The sequence below is a fragment of the Conger conger genome, chromosome 4, assembly GCF_963514075.1.
Source record: "Conger conger chromosome 4, fConCon1.1, whole genome shotgun sequence".
Taxonomy (NCBI): domain Eukaryota; kingdom Metazoa; phylum Chordata; class Actinopteri; order Anguilliformes; family Congridae; genus Conger; species Conger conger.
In genome coordinates this window covers 39,480,721-39,498,271 of record NC_083763.1, presented here as the reverse complement: position 1 = coordinate 39,498,271, position 17,551 = coordinate 39,480,721, and the positions used below count along the sequence as shown (strand labels likewise).

At 39.4% G+C, this 17,551-nt stretch overlaps 1 protein-coding gene across 1 annotated transcript in view; it reads left to right on the top strand.

The window, feature by feature from the left end:
• Positions 1–17,551, top strand: part of si:ch73-173p19.2 (V-type proton ATPase 116 kDa subunit a 1) — an 89,212-nt gene that overhangs the window by 9,585 nt on the left and 62,076 nt on the right. The window contains exons 3-6 of the mRNA XM_061238956.1: positions 1,012–1,109; positions 8,922–9,050; positions 14,594–14,721; positions 15,704–15,824. Coding sequence (XP_061094940.1) covers positions 1,012–1,109; positions 8,922–9,050; positions 14,594–14,721; positions 15,704–15,824 — 476 coding nt within the window. The remainder of the gene's footprint in view (positions 1–1,011; positions 1,110–8,921; positions 9,051–14,593; positions 14,722–15,703; positions 15,825–17,551) is intronic.

Sequence of the window (17,551 nt, the reverse complement as noted above, 5' to 3'; positions counted from 1 at the left end):
TATGTTTAGTAATTTATTAATGCGATTGAATGATTTCATCGTACATTATACCTCTCCAAGGAATCGCCACCTTAACATGGAGGGGTTTGTGTGTCCTGGTGATGCTGGGAGCTATGTTGTCGGGGGCACTAGCGTTAGCCCCCAGTAGGGTCTCCCAAGGCAAATTGGTCCCGGGGGAGGGGCCAGACTAAGAGCGATTCAAAGACTCCATGATACGGCCTCACAAGGACAAAGATACCTCGCCCGGAAAAGGGAAACCGGGGCCCCCTTCTGGAGCCAGACCCGGGAGGGGAGCTCGTCGGCGAGCGTCTGGTGGCCGGGCCTTATCCCATGGGGACCGGCCGGGCACAGCCGGAATTGGTCACGTGGGGTCGCCGCCCTGTGGGCTCACCACCTGCAGGGGTCGGCATCGGAGTCGGGTGCTTTGCCCAATGGGCAGTAGGCAAAACCGGCTGAGTGCCACAGTGTTGCAGTTCCACCCGGGGAACGAGAGGGTCGCCTCTCTGCGACTACATGCTTATGCACCAAACAGCAGTTCAGAGTATCCGGCCTTCTTGGAGTCACTGGGCGGCATCCTGGAAAGGGTACCACCCGGAGACTTTATAGTTCTGCTGGGGGATTTCAACGCTCACGTGGGCAATGACAGAGAAACCTGGAAGGGGGTGGATTGGGAGGAATGGCCTGCTTCATCTTAACCCGAGCGGTGTCTTGTTATTGGACTTCTGTGCACACCTTTCTGTGCCCCCCTAGCTTTACTAAAAAATGGCAACATTCAATAGCCATGGACGCTATGCAATGTTGACTGTGGAAAGTATGGCTCAAAGAATAAATGGGGTTTATTCTTTGAATAAACCCCATTATTTTGGAAACTATATATAATGCAGACATGGTTCAAAGAACCATAAAATAAAGAAAATAGCTGAATTTGTGGTTTCTCTTTTAGATTAGTTATTTTGAAATGCTGCCATTTCAAAAGCAACTGACAGCAACTGCTTCTGAATCTCTCAATAGGTTTCCTGGAGAAGGAGATAGTGAAGACCAACATTGTTATCCCTGTAAGCTGTAAAACTGAGACAGTGCCCTGCCCCAGGGATGTACTGGAGCTGGAGGTGAGTGCATCAATCTGTTTTTTGTTTTGTGTTTCTTTAAACAGTTTCAATGTGTAGGGCATGCCACATTGTTTATGAATGGAAAGATTAAAATGGTCAGGTTCATACTCCCTTAACTCTGGAATTCAGGCCTGGTTGCGATGGGGTAAAAGAGTTGTGCTAAACTCAAGAGCCAAAGTTATATTCTGTCAGGGGAAGCTTAAGTATAATAAGTGAATCCAGCAGTTCCAACAAACAATATCCTTGTTAAGATGTTAATACTGAACACAAGTAGTATTGTGCGCTAAAACCTCTCACTTAACCTACATATAAAATATATTTTAGGTGATTTAAATTAATAATTAGTATTCAAAATAACAGTTATCAATTAAATAACCAAAATCTTCAGTAAGCTGAAGGTCAGTCTTCAGTAAGCTGGTGGAATCAACCAACAAGTCAAAGAATATATATTTCAGATCCTAAGATTAAATTAATTATTAAACAGATAATTAGATGAATAAAAATCATATGTTCCTTATTGAATGTAGGCTCACAACTTCTAATGAACAAAACAGGTGACATTAGACAAGACATTAAATTCCAAATACCAGAAACTGATAAACCAGACCTTGCCCCAGACTATTATCCCCTTCCACTTTCAGTGCCACAGGAACAAGGTAAATACATTGGAACTCACAGCTAAGGAACCACCACAAAATAATCCTTCTTTTCCAAAAATCTAAATTCCTGCAGCCATCTTAAATACCTTAGCCAGGCACTGGCTAAACATGAATGTTTTAGGAGGTAATCCTGCTTAGTTATTGAATACCACTAAAAAAGAAAATACTTTTTTACTTCTGCTTCCAATAACAGAGGTCATATTTGTAGACAAATAATTGTTAAAGCTGGGCAGTCACAATCTTCATCTACATATTCCATATAATAAAACCAAAACATTCTTCTTAAGTTGTGTCGTCTTCTGTGAATTGTTATATGATATAGAGTAGCCTATAATGTTTCGGAGAAAGACTTCTTTACAACCAAGCTATGATTTCTTTTCACCTCCCTCTGCAGTTTTTGGCCAATTGCATTACAATTCTGAAGCCTATTTAAGTTTGGTGGCCCTAGTTATAGGCAAACTCATGACACATTGCTTGTTTTATTTGTTTTCAAGTGGAAGGTATCCATTTTCGATCCAATTACAAAATGGTAGTGTTTGAGCGATAGCCAAATAAAGAAAACGTGTTTCTTGAAATGTGTACCTATGGGTTGCTTGGTGTAGTAACATTATTTATAATATTATTTATAATCAGTCAGTTATCTCTTAGTGGCCGAGAGATTTGTATTTCTGGTGCATATAAATTAGTTCATGACTTTAAAACATTTTTGCTGGAACTAGCTACTCAAATCCTATGATGTGGCGGTGGTTTCCATCGACACTATTTGCAGCTTATGAGTTTTTTTCAACTTGATCCAACTAGTGGCTTTGGTAAATCAGAGTTTCAAATCATCATGGTATACAAAAAATAGACAGGTAGGTAGCTTGCTAACAATCTGCATGTGTTGCTGGTGTGTTATTAAAGTGTGTTGCTGCAGGAAATGGGTGTTCAAAGTTTGCAAGAGATGGCTTTGATAATTTACATAGTAGGGCAGCCTGTAGCGTAATGGTTAAGGTAAACGACTGGGACACGGAACATCGGTGGTTCTAATCCCGGTGTAGCCACAATAAGATCTGCACAGCCGTTGGGCCCTTGAGCAAGGCCCTTAACCCTGCATTGCTCCAGGGGAGGATTGTCTCCTGCTTAGTCTAATCAACTGTATGTCGCTCTGGGTAAGAGCGTCTGCCAAATGCCAATAATGTAATGTAATGTAACATAGCTTCAACAGGTCAAGATTCATGTTAAGATTCATGCAAAATTTAAAGAGCATGTTGGGAAATGTTCAAATTGAGCATTTCATTGATGAAGGTGCCAGTATCCAATTGGCAAAGCTATGGGCATAACTCAAGAATGTTTCACTGGGTTCTTCAATGTGTCATCAGGCAGAGATGCAGCTTCGGTTTTTAATTTTGTGGATCTGGAGATGACTGGTAAGGACTACAGGCAGAAACGTGGGCAAACATACGATGGAGTAGCTGTTATGTATAAAAATATCACAACTGATTAAAATATTGTTTTGTCTATCTATTGAATATGATAGGTGATGTAAAATGAGATGACATTATCTGACTGTTAATAAATGTGATGAGTACATGCCTACTTGTCATTGTATTCTTTTTTGTGTTGATCCTCTAAGTTCACTTTGCTGTTCACTTTGAATGGCAGGACCAGTGATCAATTTAAACCCGTTTAATGGGCTGCCTATAGCTGTGGTCAGTTTTTATCACCTGAAAATTGCCTAGGTCAACAGGTAAAGCATGGCACGAACAGGAGTTTCACCAGGGGTGATGGTGGGCTTGCTTCACCAAAAATTCATTCCGTCACTGGTACAGTGGTGTACAAAAATGTGGGCACCACTGGTCAAAAAGCCTTTTACAATTAACATCCAAGTGAACAGAAGTGAACCTGACCTCTAAATGGTACAAAGTTAAACACATTTCTTCAAATTCTTAAGCAAAGCTACTTTTTTTTTTTTTTTTACAGTTTCAAAATAATAAAAAAAGGAAAAAGGCCCTGTGCAAATGTTTGAGAACCCTGTCAGTTAGTACTCAAACAATATAACAGCTTGTAAACGCTTCCTGCAGCCAGCAAAGAGTCTTTCAATTCTCGCTTTTGGAATTTTTTCCCATTCTTCCTGGCAGAACACCTCTAGCTCAGGAATATTTTTCGGCCGCCTTGCATGTATGGCGTGTTTGCGATCACTCCACAGATTTTCAATAATATGCAAGTCTGGGGACTGTGGTGGCCATTCTGAAACCTTCATCCGTCTTTTCTGGAGGTACTTCATGGTTGATTTTGAAGTATGCTTGGGATCATTGTCTTGCTGGAATACCCAACCTCTCTTCAAATTCAATGTCTGGACTGACCATTGAACAGCCTCTAGAATTTCTTGATATTTGGAGGAATCCATTCTTCCGTCCACTCGATTTCCTGTGCCCCCAGCTGCCAGGCCCACATTACCTCATTGCAGTTTTTTTGCTGTATTTTATGATGCACAACTACTACAGTTTGGAAGCCGTGGGTTGATGCATAGGTGTGGCCCCAAGAGAGTGACACACTCTACCAATTCTGAGCATGAGATTTACAAAGTCACACTGAGATTCACAAACACAATCGATTCACAATTAATACCCTCCTTCAAAGCCAAAATATACCTATTGGATGCTGTCTTATAGGCTACTATACCACATATCACTGAAGTATTATATCAGTTTGTTAATCATGAATTCACATTACTGTGTTAGAAAATGTACCAATATATTAAGATTAGCATCACGTAGAAGTTGGGGCTTCTCTCAAACCACTGGACTTAACATGTTAGATTTTTTTCCTTGTTTTCACCCATGCAAATTCATCAATAATGTCCGTAAAGTCCAGTTGCCTCTTGAACCAGTATAATGTAAATTCAAACATAGGCTAGATTGACCTTGAATTCAGAGTTAGGAAGCAACTTCATTTAAACAGGTTGCACCCATAAACTGTAAAAAAAAAAATAGGTTGCACCAACTGATTTAGTTCCGATGTAGAGTTAAGACACAATGTATAATTTACACCTAACTTACTCCCTACTAGGTGTAAAGTCATTCCTAAAACTGTTGACATAGCGGGAAACTGGGAGAAATTCAGCGCAGTATATTAGCCGTAGCAACGTCGCTAGTCTCATTGTTGATTTCACTAACGTGGACTCACTGTTCTGAACAGAACATGGAGAAATGGCTGCTTCCATCAGAATTCAACGCCCTTTGAATGGTAGTTTTTCTCCTGAGGATTGTGCTTTATGATACTGGTTGCTTATTGGCTATTCCAGACACTAAAACACTTTGATTGATCTGAATAGGAGCAATAATTATATGGAAAACTAATAAGAACACAACTTCTCTGTGTTTGGAAAACCATATTAGCTCACAATGTTCCGAACCCCTATTCACGATGTTCAGAACAGCACCTGAAGCACAATTACTACAGTTTTGCATTCTGTTATGCAGGCAAATCTCTATTAATTCTTTATCTGGTTAATCTTAACATTAATTAAAAACTTATACCGCCTATATGAAACAATATGTGTATGAGCACCATTACATTGTCACTGTACACTCGCCATGCACTTTATTAGGTATTTATTAGACTTATTTTATTTACTTCTACTGCTGTTGTCTGTTCAGAGATGCTCTTCTGCATACCACTGTTATAATTTGTCGTTATTTGCCTTACTGTCACCTACCTGTCAGCCCTGACCAGTATTGAGTTTCACCACATGCAGTACCATGTAATTCCAAGGGAGGGAGACAGGGCGAAACTGATGTAGGATTAGATGCCAGGTGGAGGATGGCCTTAATTTCTTGTAGAACATTTAAAAATCTGTTAAAATAGACATAATCGTGAACACCAGTATGTACCAATATATTTAAATAACAAAAAGTCCACTCATGAAGTTTGTTCGACTCCTATGAAAATACTGACATCCGAAAACTTGATAAATCCCACATTATTTGTGGAAATACATTTCCAATGGATTTACAGTGAATTTCGTTTGGCTCATGTTTGAAAAATAGTTGGCCTATTGACTTCACCTATTCCATTGATCTTCCATTTTCTAATAATGTTTCTGACAGTGGAAATAGGTAGTTTGAAACATTGAGAGTTTTTTGTAGCCTGCTCCTTGGTGGAAATGAACAGTCTTCATTCTGAGATCATTGGACAATGGTTTAGAGGAACCCACGGTTGTTAAGACCAGACAGAACAACCAATGCAGTTGAATACTTTAGAAGGCATGGGGTTACTTCATAATAAAAAGTTCAGCTGTGGAATCATACTCATTGAAGCCTTAGTGAGCAAATCACCTGGGTCTAGGGCTTAGTAAAAAAAAAAAAAAAATTAAGTAACAAAGAATAATCCAAAAGGGTTCCCAAACTTTTACACAAGGCTCTTTTACTTTTATAACTGATAAAAGCAATAAAATGCTTAAAAATTCGCGGGTTTCACTAAAGGTCTCATGTTTAACTCATCTTTCTACCATTTAGAGTTCAGGGGCCTCATTTATAAACGTTGCGTAGGCACAAAAGAATGCGTACGCCACTTTCTAAGCAAACTTATAAAAAATGAACTTGACGGGAAAATGTGCGGTTCTCCACGGAAACTCTGACCCATGCGTACGCACATTAACTGGAGAAATGAGAAACTGTGCCTTTAATGCTCGTGACGTAAGACCAGGAAAACAGGAAGTGAAACAGGATGTAAAAAGGTATAAAGATTTGCCGGGAGTTGTGGCTGGGTATGGCTGCTGTAAGGACGTGCGTCGTCCCTGATATACTTATTAAAGTGTTGTATTGTTGAATCTCGCTATACGGGTTCTCTCCCTTCCTAAGTGCAACACAACATTTGGCGACGAGAGAAGTCGAAAATGATTTACGACAGATACCACTGTGTAAAATAAATCGAAATTGATTGTTGTTGATTGTACTCTTAAAGGGTTCTGATTTTCTGCATGTTTACACTAGTTTTATAATGTGTTTATTGTTATAAATTTTTGTTCGTTTTATCTCTTAATTTTGTAACTGTGTTTTCAATGGTGCTAGACAAATAACGTGTATTGTTATTATTATTATTATTATTATCATCGTCATCATCACATTCGTTGTGCACAACTGTTTGTCATTTACAATCAATCAGGATAATTCCCACACCTGTAGCTTTTCAGAGGCAATCAAATGGCTGAAATCCCTTTTCTTGGCCTTCTTTTCAGCGTTTGCCATTGTCGTCTTCGTGAAATGCATATTCATTAGGGGTGTTTCACTGCCTATTTATAGGCAACTGTGGGCGGGACATGAGGCTGGCAAAGTTGCGCCACACTTAGAGTTGATTGTGATTTATAAAGGAAAACTGGCGTGGGACGTGCGTATGCACTGTTTTATAAATCAGAATATTTTTTTGCGTACGCACGTCCTAGGTTTCAGGCAACCTTTTGACGTGAATCCTAAGCACAGTTTTATAAATGAGGCCCCAGGTTTGCTTTTAACCAGGAGTGGCCTAAGTTTTGCACTCCACTGTATTCTTATGCACCTCTGGTTCAGGTGCTGGCTTTTCTGAAGTACAGCCATTATTCTATTTTCCACATTGCAGTGTTTTGGCCTTATTTATACAAGTATGAAGGCGCAGCAATGAGTTTTTTTAACGGAACGCTGTTAAATGACAATTTTATTATTAAAGGCTTTTAATGGGACTAATAATAGCCTAGTCAAATTATCAATGTGACATTATTATGTTTTAATTGCTTAGTTTTAATTGAATACACTGTCATAGGCTATTCATATAAAGTTTTTATCGTTAGGCTGTGTATCTTACTGTATGTTATGATATTTACTCTCAATATAGGTTACATGAAAAAGACAGCTCAGGTGAACTTTGGATAGCCTTGGTGTCAATTCTTGGTGTCAGTTCACCATGCCTAGACTGATGCTATAGTGAATGCTTATTGTGCTGTTGTTCGGAAACAGTTGTCGCATGCCAAGCTGCAAAGGCCATGGTAGTTTGTAAAAGACTTTGGATGCTGATATTTTGTCATTGTAAAATATGTCTGGATGTCAATGCATAATCCGGGGAGTTTTTATTGATTTATGAAAATATGTGCTTGTGTGCCATGACAGAATTCGAAATAATTTATAGAAACATTTCTTTGGAAATGCTGTAAATGTGCCTCTTGTTTGGGTGTGAACACAACCAGTTTTAAGCCTGTCACTTTTTACATAACTGTTTTTGCATAATGATGCAAACTAAATCCAATATGAAATACAGGAAGCCTTCTGCTTTTTATGTCACATGCAAATATGGAGTACACTATTCAATAAAAATAACAAAAATAATATTATGCTGGTTAGCTGGCTACAGTATACAATCTTGGCCAGTTGGAAGAGCTGCTCTGGGCACACTTTGCCCTGCTCCTCCAGAGAGTGGACAATAACAGAGAGTCCTACGACAGCTTACATCATGTCAGGATTCTGTTTACAGCATGTTACAAAATATTAATGGCTAGAGGGGTTTACGTTTTAGCTTTTTGGTGACTTTGGTAACCCCTGTGTCCATTATTATACATCGCTGTGTAGCTGTGGTAGCTTACCAGCAGGTGCATTTATTTGGAAATTATTATTTAATTGTAAACTGATGCCATATTGCTTTTAGGCAGCAAGCAGCCCAGCCTAAAATGTGAGCACCCCACCCTCAGGCTATCAGAATGCAGTGTCTACACCATAGGCAAAAACACTCACATGAGCACATTGAATCTAGACGGCCTTTCTTCTGATTAGCTGCCATAGCTGACAACACACAATAGGTACAAATGTTTTTTTGTTTTTTTTTCCCCGCCTGCAATTTTTCTTCATGCGGCTTCTTATGTTTAGTATAGTATCAGGTTATGGCTACATTAAAAAGATTAAATAAGCTGAGCTAAGCTCATATACATACAGTCAGACCTCAGAAGGTGAAGAATTGTAATTGCTGCTAGTAAAATACAAAATACAAGTATTAACTTCGGGGGTTGAATAATTGAATACTTTGTAAATGAAAAATACGGTGAAAAGGCTTTCAGGGGCCCTATTCCTGGAAATTGGTGTTAAACAATGCCCCCCCAGTCTGTAATTACAGCTCCTCCTAATTGTTCATGACCTCATTTTTGTTGTAGTCAACCTTTGAGAAGCTTGATCAAGAGCTGAAGGAGATCAACTCCAACTGTGAGGCCCTCAAACAGAACTTCACACAGCTGATGGAAATGAACTATCTGTTGCACATGACCGAAGACTTTTTTGAAGAGGTACTGTATGTCAAAAGTGCACCTTAAATGTGTAATGCAAGAGGATTAGTTGAATCCTTAAAAATGCTATGAAAAGTATTTGCACCCTTCCTGATTTCCTCGATCACTGCATATCTGACACACTGTGAATGGTCTCAGATCTTATACAAAATTTTATATTAGACCTGAGAATGCACAAATTCTTTTTTTTTTTTAATTCAAATGTTAAATTTTATGAAACAATTTAAAACCAGCTGAATCACCCTTGGGAAAAAGTCATTACCCCCTTCAACCTAATAGCAGCAATAATTGCGAACGCTTCCTAAAATTTGATATTGGACTTTTACATAGCTGTAGAGGAATTCCTGCCCACTCTCTTAGCAGTCCATGGAGTCTCCTTGGCTGGCACACGAGGGAGAGTGGCACAACAGCGGCCTGATCGCCTCAGAGTCACAGTCGCAGGGCCTTTGAGACATTGCGGCTTGTAGAATGTGTGTTGTTTTCTAGATTGCTAGATCTCCTGGGCATCCGGGGGACAGGGTCGTAGTGGTGTATGCTCAGCTAACAAGGGGCAATTGGCTACCAAATTGGGAGAAAATGTGGAGAAAAAAAAACAAACCCAGGAGGAGGACGTTTAGTGTTTAAATTTACGATCATGGCAAATATGTAGTCGATTTCATTTAAAATTGATAGAAATTGCCACTTATAACCTATAGTGACAAAGTGAAAACATGTTTTTGCAAATGTATTAAAAATGAAAAACTGAAATCTCTCATTTACAAGTATTCAGACCCTTTGCGATGGCACTCAAAATTGTTGTCAGGTACATCATGTTTGCTTTAATTACCCTTGAGATGTGTCTCGAGGTTGACTGTAGTCCACCTGTGGCAAATTGAATTGATTGGACACGCACCTGTGTATTATTAGGTCCCACAATTCACACTGCATGTCAAGACAAAAAACTATTCCAAAAGTCCAAGGAATTCCCACTATAAAATTTTGGTGAGGCATAGACACCAGGGTATAAAACCATTTGTAAAGCTTTGAGTGTTCACAGGAGCACAGTGGCCTCAATAATTGTGAAATGGAAGACGTTTTGACCCACCAGGTCTCTTCCTAGAGTTCTTCCTAGAGAAACTGAGGAACCAGGCAAGAAGAGCCTTGGTCAGAGAGGTGACCAAAAAAACAAGGACAACCATAATGCTATGGGGGTACTTCTCAGGCGCAGGGACAGGGAAACTGGTCAGAATTGAGGAAAGGATAAAGGATAAGCCAAATACATAGAGGTCAGACTGGGGCTTTTCACCGCGACAATGTCTTGAAGCTTACAGCCAAGACAATGCTGGCTTCAGGACAAGTCTCTGACTTAAGCCCAGACTTAAACCCCATACAACATCTGTGGAGAGACCTGAAGATGGCAGTTCACAGATGCTTGCCATCCAATCTGATGAAGCTTGAGAGGATCTGCCAAGATGAATGGGGTAAACTGCTCAAATCCAGGTGTCCAAAGCTTGTAAAGACTTATCCAAAAAAACTCAAAGCTGTAATAGTTGTCAAATTCTACAAAGTACTGAATTCCTCTGGATAAGAGCGTTTACCAAATTCCATTAATGAATTAAGGGTCAAAATACTGATGTAACTGAGAGATTTCAATTTTAGATTTTTAATAAATTTGCAAAAATGTAAAAGTGCAGCAGATTAGTGAAACAATTTTTGACTTTGTGATACTTTGTGACCTAGGTTTTCCAAAAAGCCTAGTAGCCTCGCAAAAAAACCAATATGGCCACCATTTTCCAAGATGGCCACCTTCGAAAGCCATTTTATGCGGGTTTTGACCTGGATTGTGATTGGATAATCCAATTTTGATGATCTTGGAATGAAAATATAGGGTTTTGAGTATGACAAATTTAATTCTGCATTAAAAAAGTCGAAATTGTGCTGAATTGTGAAGATAGAAGCGAATTAATTGCAAATTTTGGTACTGAATTTCATACGATATCTGGCTAGGTGATATTACAATAGAAGTATATATATGCTTCAACATTTCATAACTCTTGACTGAGGCATCTTTTGATACATGGTCTTGGAATGGCATACGGCATAAACATTTAACATTATTATCACACAACATTTTAAGAGATTTCATGAATTTTGACAATGTTGGCTACTTTAGCAGTGGCAGGAGGGGGGCTTAGCTCAGTCAGTGCTTGGTGTTAAGTTTGATGCATATAAAATGACTATGTGTGGATGCATAGCTGAATGTCTGGATTGCGAATTATTCTAATCATCACATTTGCAGGCACACAGCTGGTAGCATTTGCATCTTCCACAACATTCAGTCTTATACCCGCATTTTGTCAATTGTTGACAGCTCTGGGCAATTGATGGGAGTGTCGTCCACACTACTTGCCAAATTTCACCTTCTTTTCGCCACCACCAGTTGGCAGGGCTATCTGTATGCATTTGACATACAGCTGGCTGGCCCCAGACACAGGCTGCTTGATAAGTGGCACACTTCACGTACTGAGATGCCCTTGTAGGTGGAATGGCATTATAGGACCTCTGCTTCTGAGCAAACAGGTCAAGTCTTGCATCATCAACCCCATCAGCAGTGCTGTTCTTGTTGTACATTGTGATGACAAACTCAAGCATGCTGAGATCTGCATCATCTGTTACTGTTGGGTATTGACTGAGCTTCTGGAAGACATGAGACACTTCAGGGCACACGTCCCAGCTTTACCAAGAAAGGCTGACACTACATCACATCCAGTGAAAGCGTGAAAGAAAAGGATGCCACAGGATTTTTCAGGGCCTAGATTCGTCACCATATCATGAACTGGTAACCACCTGATGGACTGACCTTGACCAAATTCAATCCACAGCCCTTCTAAGCCCGCATTCTGGAGATTCATAAAAACACTGACTGTGTATAAGAATATCTGTGTCACAGGCCTTAATCCACACAGATTTGTTCTGCTGCTCAACTGTGTATGGGGCATGCAGGAAGATTCGGATATCAGCCTCTTTGTGTTTGCTTAAGCCTTCCAGACTGTTGGGTTTGTTGCAAAGAACATGTTCTCCTTTGGTCACAATCACCACAGTGTCTGGACACATCACAATTTTGTCAGAGAAACCCAAAAGGCTCAGTCTTGTTGTCATTGTCCTGCAGGAAGCTTCTCCAGTTAGGTGCTACTTTGGTTTTGTCAGTCACTCTGTCTACCTTCGTCTGCTTCGTGTTTCAGCCTTCAGACTGGAATTCCAGTAGACGTCAAATACGATGTCTGTCCTATCATACTTTGATGAGTAAGCCTGTATCTTTGGAATAACATCTTGGACAGTATATTCTTCAAATGTCTTTGATGCCTTTGGAGACAATGATTAACAAGAGAAGACCCATCAATGATGATGGCATCACATTTTGGTTCTGTGTCTGGAAGAGAAATAACAGTTTCCAGAATGTTGACAAGCTGAGACTGCTGACCACCGTGGAGCTTTCTGGGGGCACTCAATGCTGCAGGGAAAGACTGGTTTTCATGCTTAAAGAACTCAAGCAAATCACATTCAGATGATTGACAGGATATGAAGAGCTGTGAGAAGAGGTGAAAGTCATCTTTTAGCACTTGCTCCTTCATATCATCTGTAGCTGAGTCTGCCTCTTGGCGAAATAAGCTGGCCTTGTTCTTCTTAATTGGTTTGTACAAGGAAGCCTCATCACCCAGACCATTGAAAAAGTCTCTGAAGGCAACCTTACCTTTCTCAAGATGAGTTCTAATGAGCTCTGCCGCACTAGGGTGCACTTTTGTGTCTAACGTGAGAAGGTTTCTGGACTCCTCCTGAAAAGGGTTGCCCAGATCCTTCATCACACAGAACAACTTCTGGACCTCTGAGACTGGTTAGCCTGCTTGCCTGACATCTTCACTGGCTACTTTGACCTGAGATGCAGACTCGCATTGAGAAACCAAATGACTAAGCTCTGGTCCAGATACCATCCATGGCCTCAGTGCAGATGGGTCCTCAGTTATTCTAATGGCACGACCATCACCAATTGCATTGGCCTTGGTCAATGGCTAAGCCAGAAAACTCCCTGTGGGTCTTGTGGACCACAAACTTCCCCTGTTGAAATTAATTGGCCAGCGGAGGATGTGTTTGTTCTAAAGATACCATGTCACTGAGGTGCATGGGAAGCCATTGAGCATCATTCACATTGTTGTTTGCAAAGAAGAAGGGGATGAGTGCAGACAATGCTTGGCAATACAAAGTCAAGTTAGCCTCTCTGAAAGACCTGATCAACGAGAAAGTCACCAATTGCATTGACAACACAAGCTCCCAGAATTGAAACTGCGGACTCTCCATCCACCGTTTCGCACACCAGTCTTCCAAACTTAAAGGGGCTTGTTCATTTCCTTCTATGGAATAGTATTCGTAAGCTTGCTTCTGGAGCATATATAGAGGCAGCATGCTGTAACTTTGAACTGTGAATTTGGCGTGTTCTTGTTGCACAAAATAAATTACTCTGCTGTTCCAGAAGAAGCCACGCCAGCCTCCACAAGAGCACCTGTCCACCCATTGTCTTGGAGCAGGGTACCGAAAGACCTCAACACAGCCATCTCTCTGTGGAGCCCCCAAACATGATGACAGGCTATTGCCACTGCACCTTTTTGGCAAGCACATAGATTGGCTGGTCTGCAGTTATGACCGGGACTTGATCTGGATTCAGGTATGCAATAGTATCTCTGACTTTGTCCATGGAATGTTTTACTGTGGCAACAGAAAGGGCTTCATCCCGAAGAAGAGGCAAAAGTGATGTAATACTGACTTCAAACTCTAAGCCTCTCTTTTTCTCTGCATGATAGGCTGACCAGCTGATGTTGACCTCATCATCTAGTGTTTGTGTGAGGCGAAAAATGGCCGCCATCTTGAAAACTAGCAGCCATTTCACATGTCAAAATACATACATTTTGATGCCTAGATCATCTTGAAAAATGGCCGCCATCTTGGATTTCCAGGTGGCTACTGGGCTTTTCTGAAAAAGTAGGTCCTAGGCATTATTCATGCCAAATTTGGTGCTTGTATTACAAAGTGAAAGATTCTTCTGGAATACTGACTTAATCTGCAGTACTATTATGGGTTATTGAGTGTAAATTGGTGGACAAAAAATTGCATTTTGTCATAGTATTAGTTTTATTTTAGTTTATTAGTTTTATTTGAATTCCACATAAAATACAACTGTTAGACTTTGTTAATGAATGAATTTTTTGTTATTCTTATTGTGTTATTATTGTGATAACATAATATAGATATTATGTTATTCTTAATGCACAGACCTAGCCCACTTTGGGGGATAGCCCAGACATGCAGTACTTTCCTAACTCCCATCTTTCTTACAAATAAATAAGATAATTTCATAAATGAGGCCATTATTGTAACAGCACTCTAGTTGGCATCTTAGTTTTAATCCCCTCCAGCTGAAAAGCAGGTGCAGGGGTCCAGTTACAAGCATGCAGTGTCCAGTGACATCCACACATGATTTCTGTTTGTCTACTCTAATGGAGCGTGTTCTACAGGCCGAATCACAGCTGTCATTCTCTGAGCTTGCCTCTGAGGACTCTGTGTCCATGGTTGCCTCATCTTGTGTGACCAGCCGCCGAACAAGCAATGTCAGCGCCTGCAACAGTGGGCCCTTAAAACTGGGGTAAATCTTCAATCTATCAAATGTCAGGATATTAACACAAAAATAGTTACTTTCATAGCCCACATTGTAGGGAGAGTGGGGTATATTGTCACACTTTTCACTCTTTTTTTTTGAAGTACATCACACTGAAATAAATATCATACCAAATGAAATAATTAAGTATTAGGCACATTGTATTTATTACATCTTCATATCTTATTTCAGTTATAGACAGTTACATTTATTGGGTAATTGTCACATTAGATTTTTCAACAGAATGTGGTGCTTTATTCAGGTGTGTGCTGTCACCACCTGAGGATAACAATTTGCAACAAAACAGGGTATTATGCTCCAGGAAAAAGCATGTTCAAACATAATATCTTTCACTCCAAAAACAGGTGAGGAAGATATTATGAATGTATCAACCACATACATTTATTTTGTTTTTGACACTTCCATGAAGTGAAATAGAATTGCCTTAAAAATTGTAATGTGTAAGTTTGAATCTTATAACAATTCCATGCTCTAAATTCTAAAGTAATATGCATTGATCAATCAGTGTGTGAATGTGGAGGAAGCATACATGGGAAAAGGCTGGAATATAACCAGTAACTAAAGGCCAGTTTATAGTTCCGCCATGTATGATGTAGTGATATCCATCATACGATCATACATCGTACTATCATACATGGCATCTTTTGACCACTACTCAAATGTAAAACTTAAATCTATAAATTTCTACTCTTATATGCAGCATTTATGATTTGTAATGTACGGTATATTACCTTCCTCAAAGGAAAATCAACCTCCATTGTTTTGACTTGTGGTGTGGTGAGGGAAAGGCTTGTGTTTTGATGGAGAAAGTTTTGATGTAGAAAGTATATTTGAGAGTGAGAGCCATTTTACCAAACAAATATTGAAAAGATCTCATTTTAAAGAGAGACCTTCCCCCTCCCTTGTCCTCTCCTCATTTAATGGGTTCTTCTCCTGTGGCTACCGGCAGGTTTGTGGCAGGAGTCATCAAGCAGGAGCGTTTTCCTGCTTTCGAGAAGGTCCTGTGGCGCCTGTTTCATGGGAATTTTGTCCTTCGACGTGCGGAAATCCAGTTCCAAGAGGATGAGCATGTGGCAATGAGAGTAACTGTGATCCTTATTTTTCTTTTTCGTTATTGTTTCGTTGTATTTCATACAAATGTAAAACACTGAGTACAGAACTGGAACTGCTAATTTGGAGAAACTAATGCTTTATTGCCATACTGTATAACTTCAGCTCAGCCTAGAACTGGCTAGTGGTATAGTATTGAAGTAACGACTGAGAAGCATTTTAGCTAATGACATTATGTTTCCAACTATGTATAGTTTGTTAGCCTTGCATAATGCGTAACGAGACCGTAGTATTTTCAATATGCACATTGAGGCTATTACGCTTCAGCAAAAACAGATTGTATGGCCAAACAGGTTGACTGTATACAACAACAAAAAAATATTTTACAGCACTAAATATTCAACATTTAAATAGACTTCCTTTGGAGAACTTCCAAGAATTCTCTCTCGCCTCTTCAGTATTCTGAAGTTAATATTTCAGAGGAAGACCATGAAAACACCTTATAGCTCCAATATAGAGGGTATTTTCATTCACATGACCCCATTTTACATAAGTCAGCATCTAAATAGTACATTCTCAAAATATTTTATTATTATTAAGCCTGCTTAATAATAAATAGCATGTGAAATTGTGTATAGTGTTTGACTAGTTGATGGGGGTTGGGTATTTGACAAGAACTACAATCAGCGGCCTTTTTTTTTTTTGTTTTTATATATTTATTGCCATTTTAACAACAAGAACATAAAAACAGTACACACAATACAACATTCCCCACAAATCAGGAAAATAATAATACTAAAAAATAAAATAAAATAAAATAAAAAACATAGTATAAGTTCAGTAATTTTGTCCTAACAATGCATAAGAGCCGAAGATACACCGAGATAGTTTAATACAGGTCCCAAAGGATTACTTTCCATTAAAATGTAGAAAATGTCCCCATATTTCTAGAAAGACATCAGGTTATCCTTTAATAGCATAAGTCAATTTCTCTAAAGCAAGACAATTGGTTTCTGAACCATTGATTGATATCCGGTTTGTCTAGGTTTTTACAAAATATTGCAATTGTGTGTTTAGCTTGGAGAAGACAACATTTTCTTATTAATATTCAGTCCCTCAGGGAACAGACCTAGGATGCAAAACTGTGGACATACTGGAAATTTGTGATAATATATCAAGTACACCATTCCAATAGTCCATGGTTCTTGGGCACTCCCATATGCAGTGAAACAATGTGCCTTTCTCCACATTACATTTTACACATTGGTCTGGAATCTTGGGATGAAAACGATGGAGTAGAGATGGGGTAATATGTGTACACATAGTCCATTTATACTGTAAGAATTTAAATCTTGCATTGATCATCTGAACCTGAGCTATATGACAAACTTTCCATTCATCACCTGTAATCTCTGTATTCAAATTGGTACACCAAGCCAATCTCTTACGCTCTGAGGATTCTTCAGACATCCTAAAAAACATCCTGTTTTTTTCTTTAATTTCTTAGGAGATTCAGAATACAGGTAAATATTTAGGGGCAGAGGGGATGTTGTGCTGCTCTTCATCTGCACCAAAGGTAAATATAGTAGGGTCAGGCGCATTCTTGGTTGTTTATTATTCCAGAGAAAGTTGGTAATAATTGTTTTCATTTTGGAGAAAAATAGGGGCGGGGGGTTCAGGGGTAAAGATTGAAGTAAAAAGAAATGTAGGTAAAATGTACATTTTAATAATATTAATGCGGCCAATT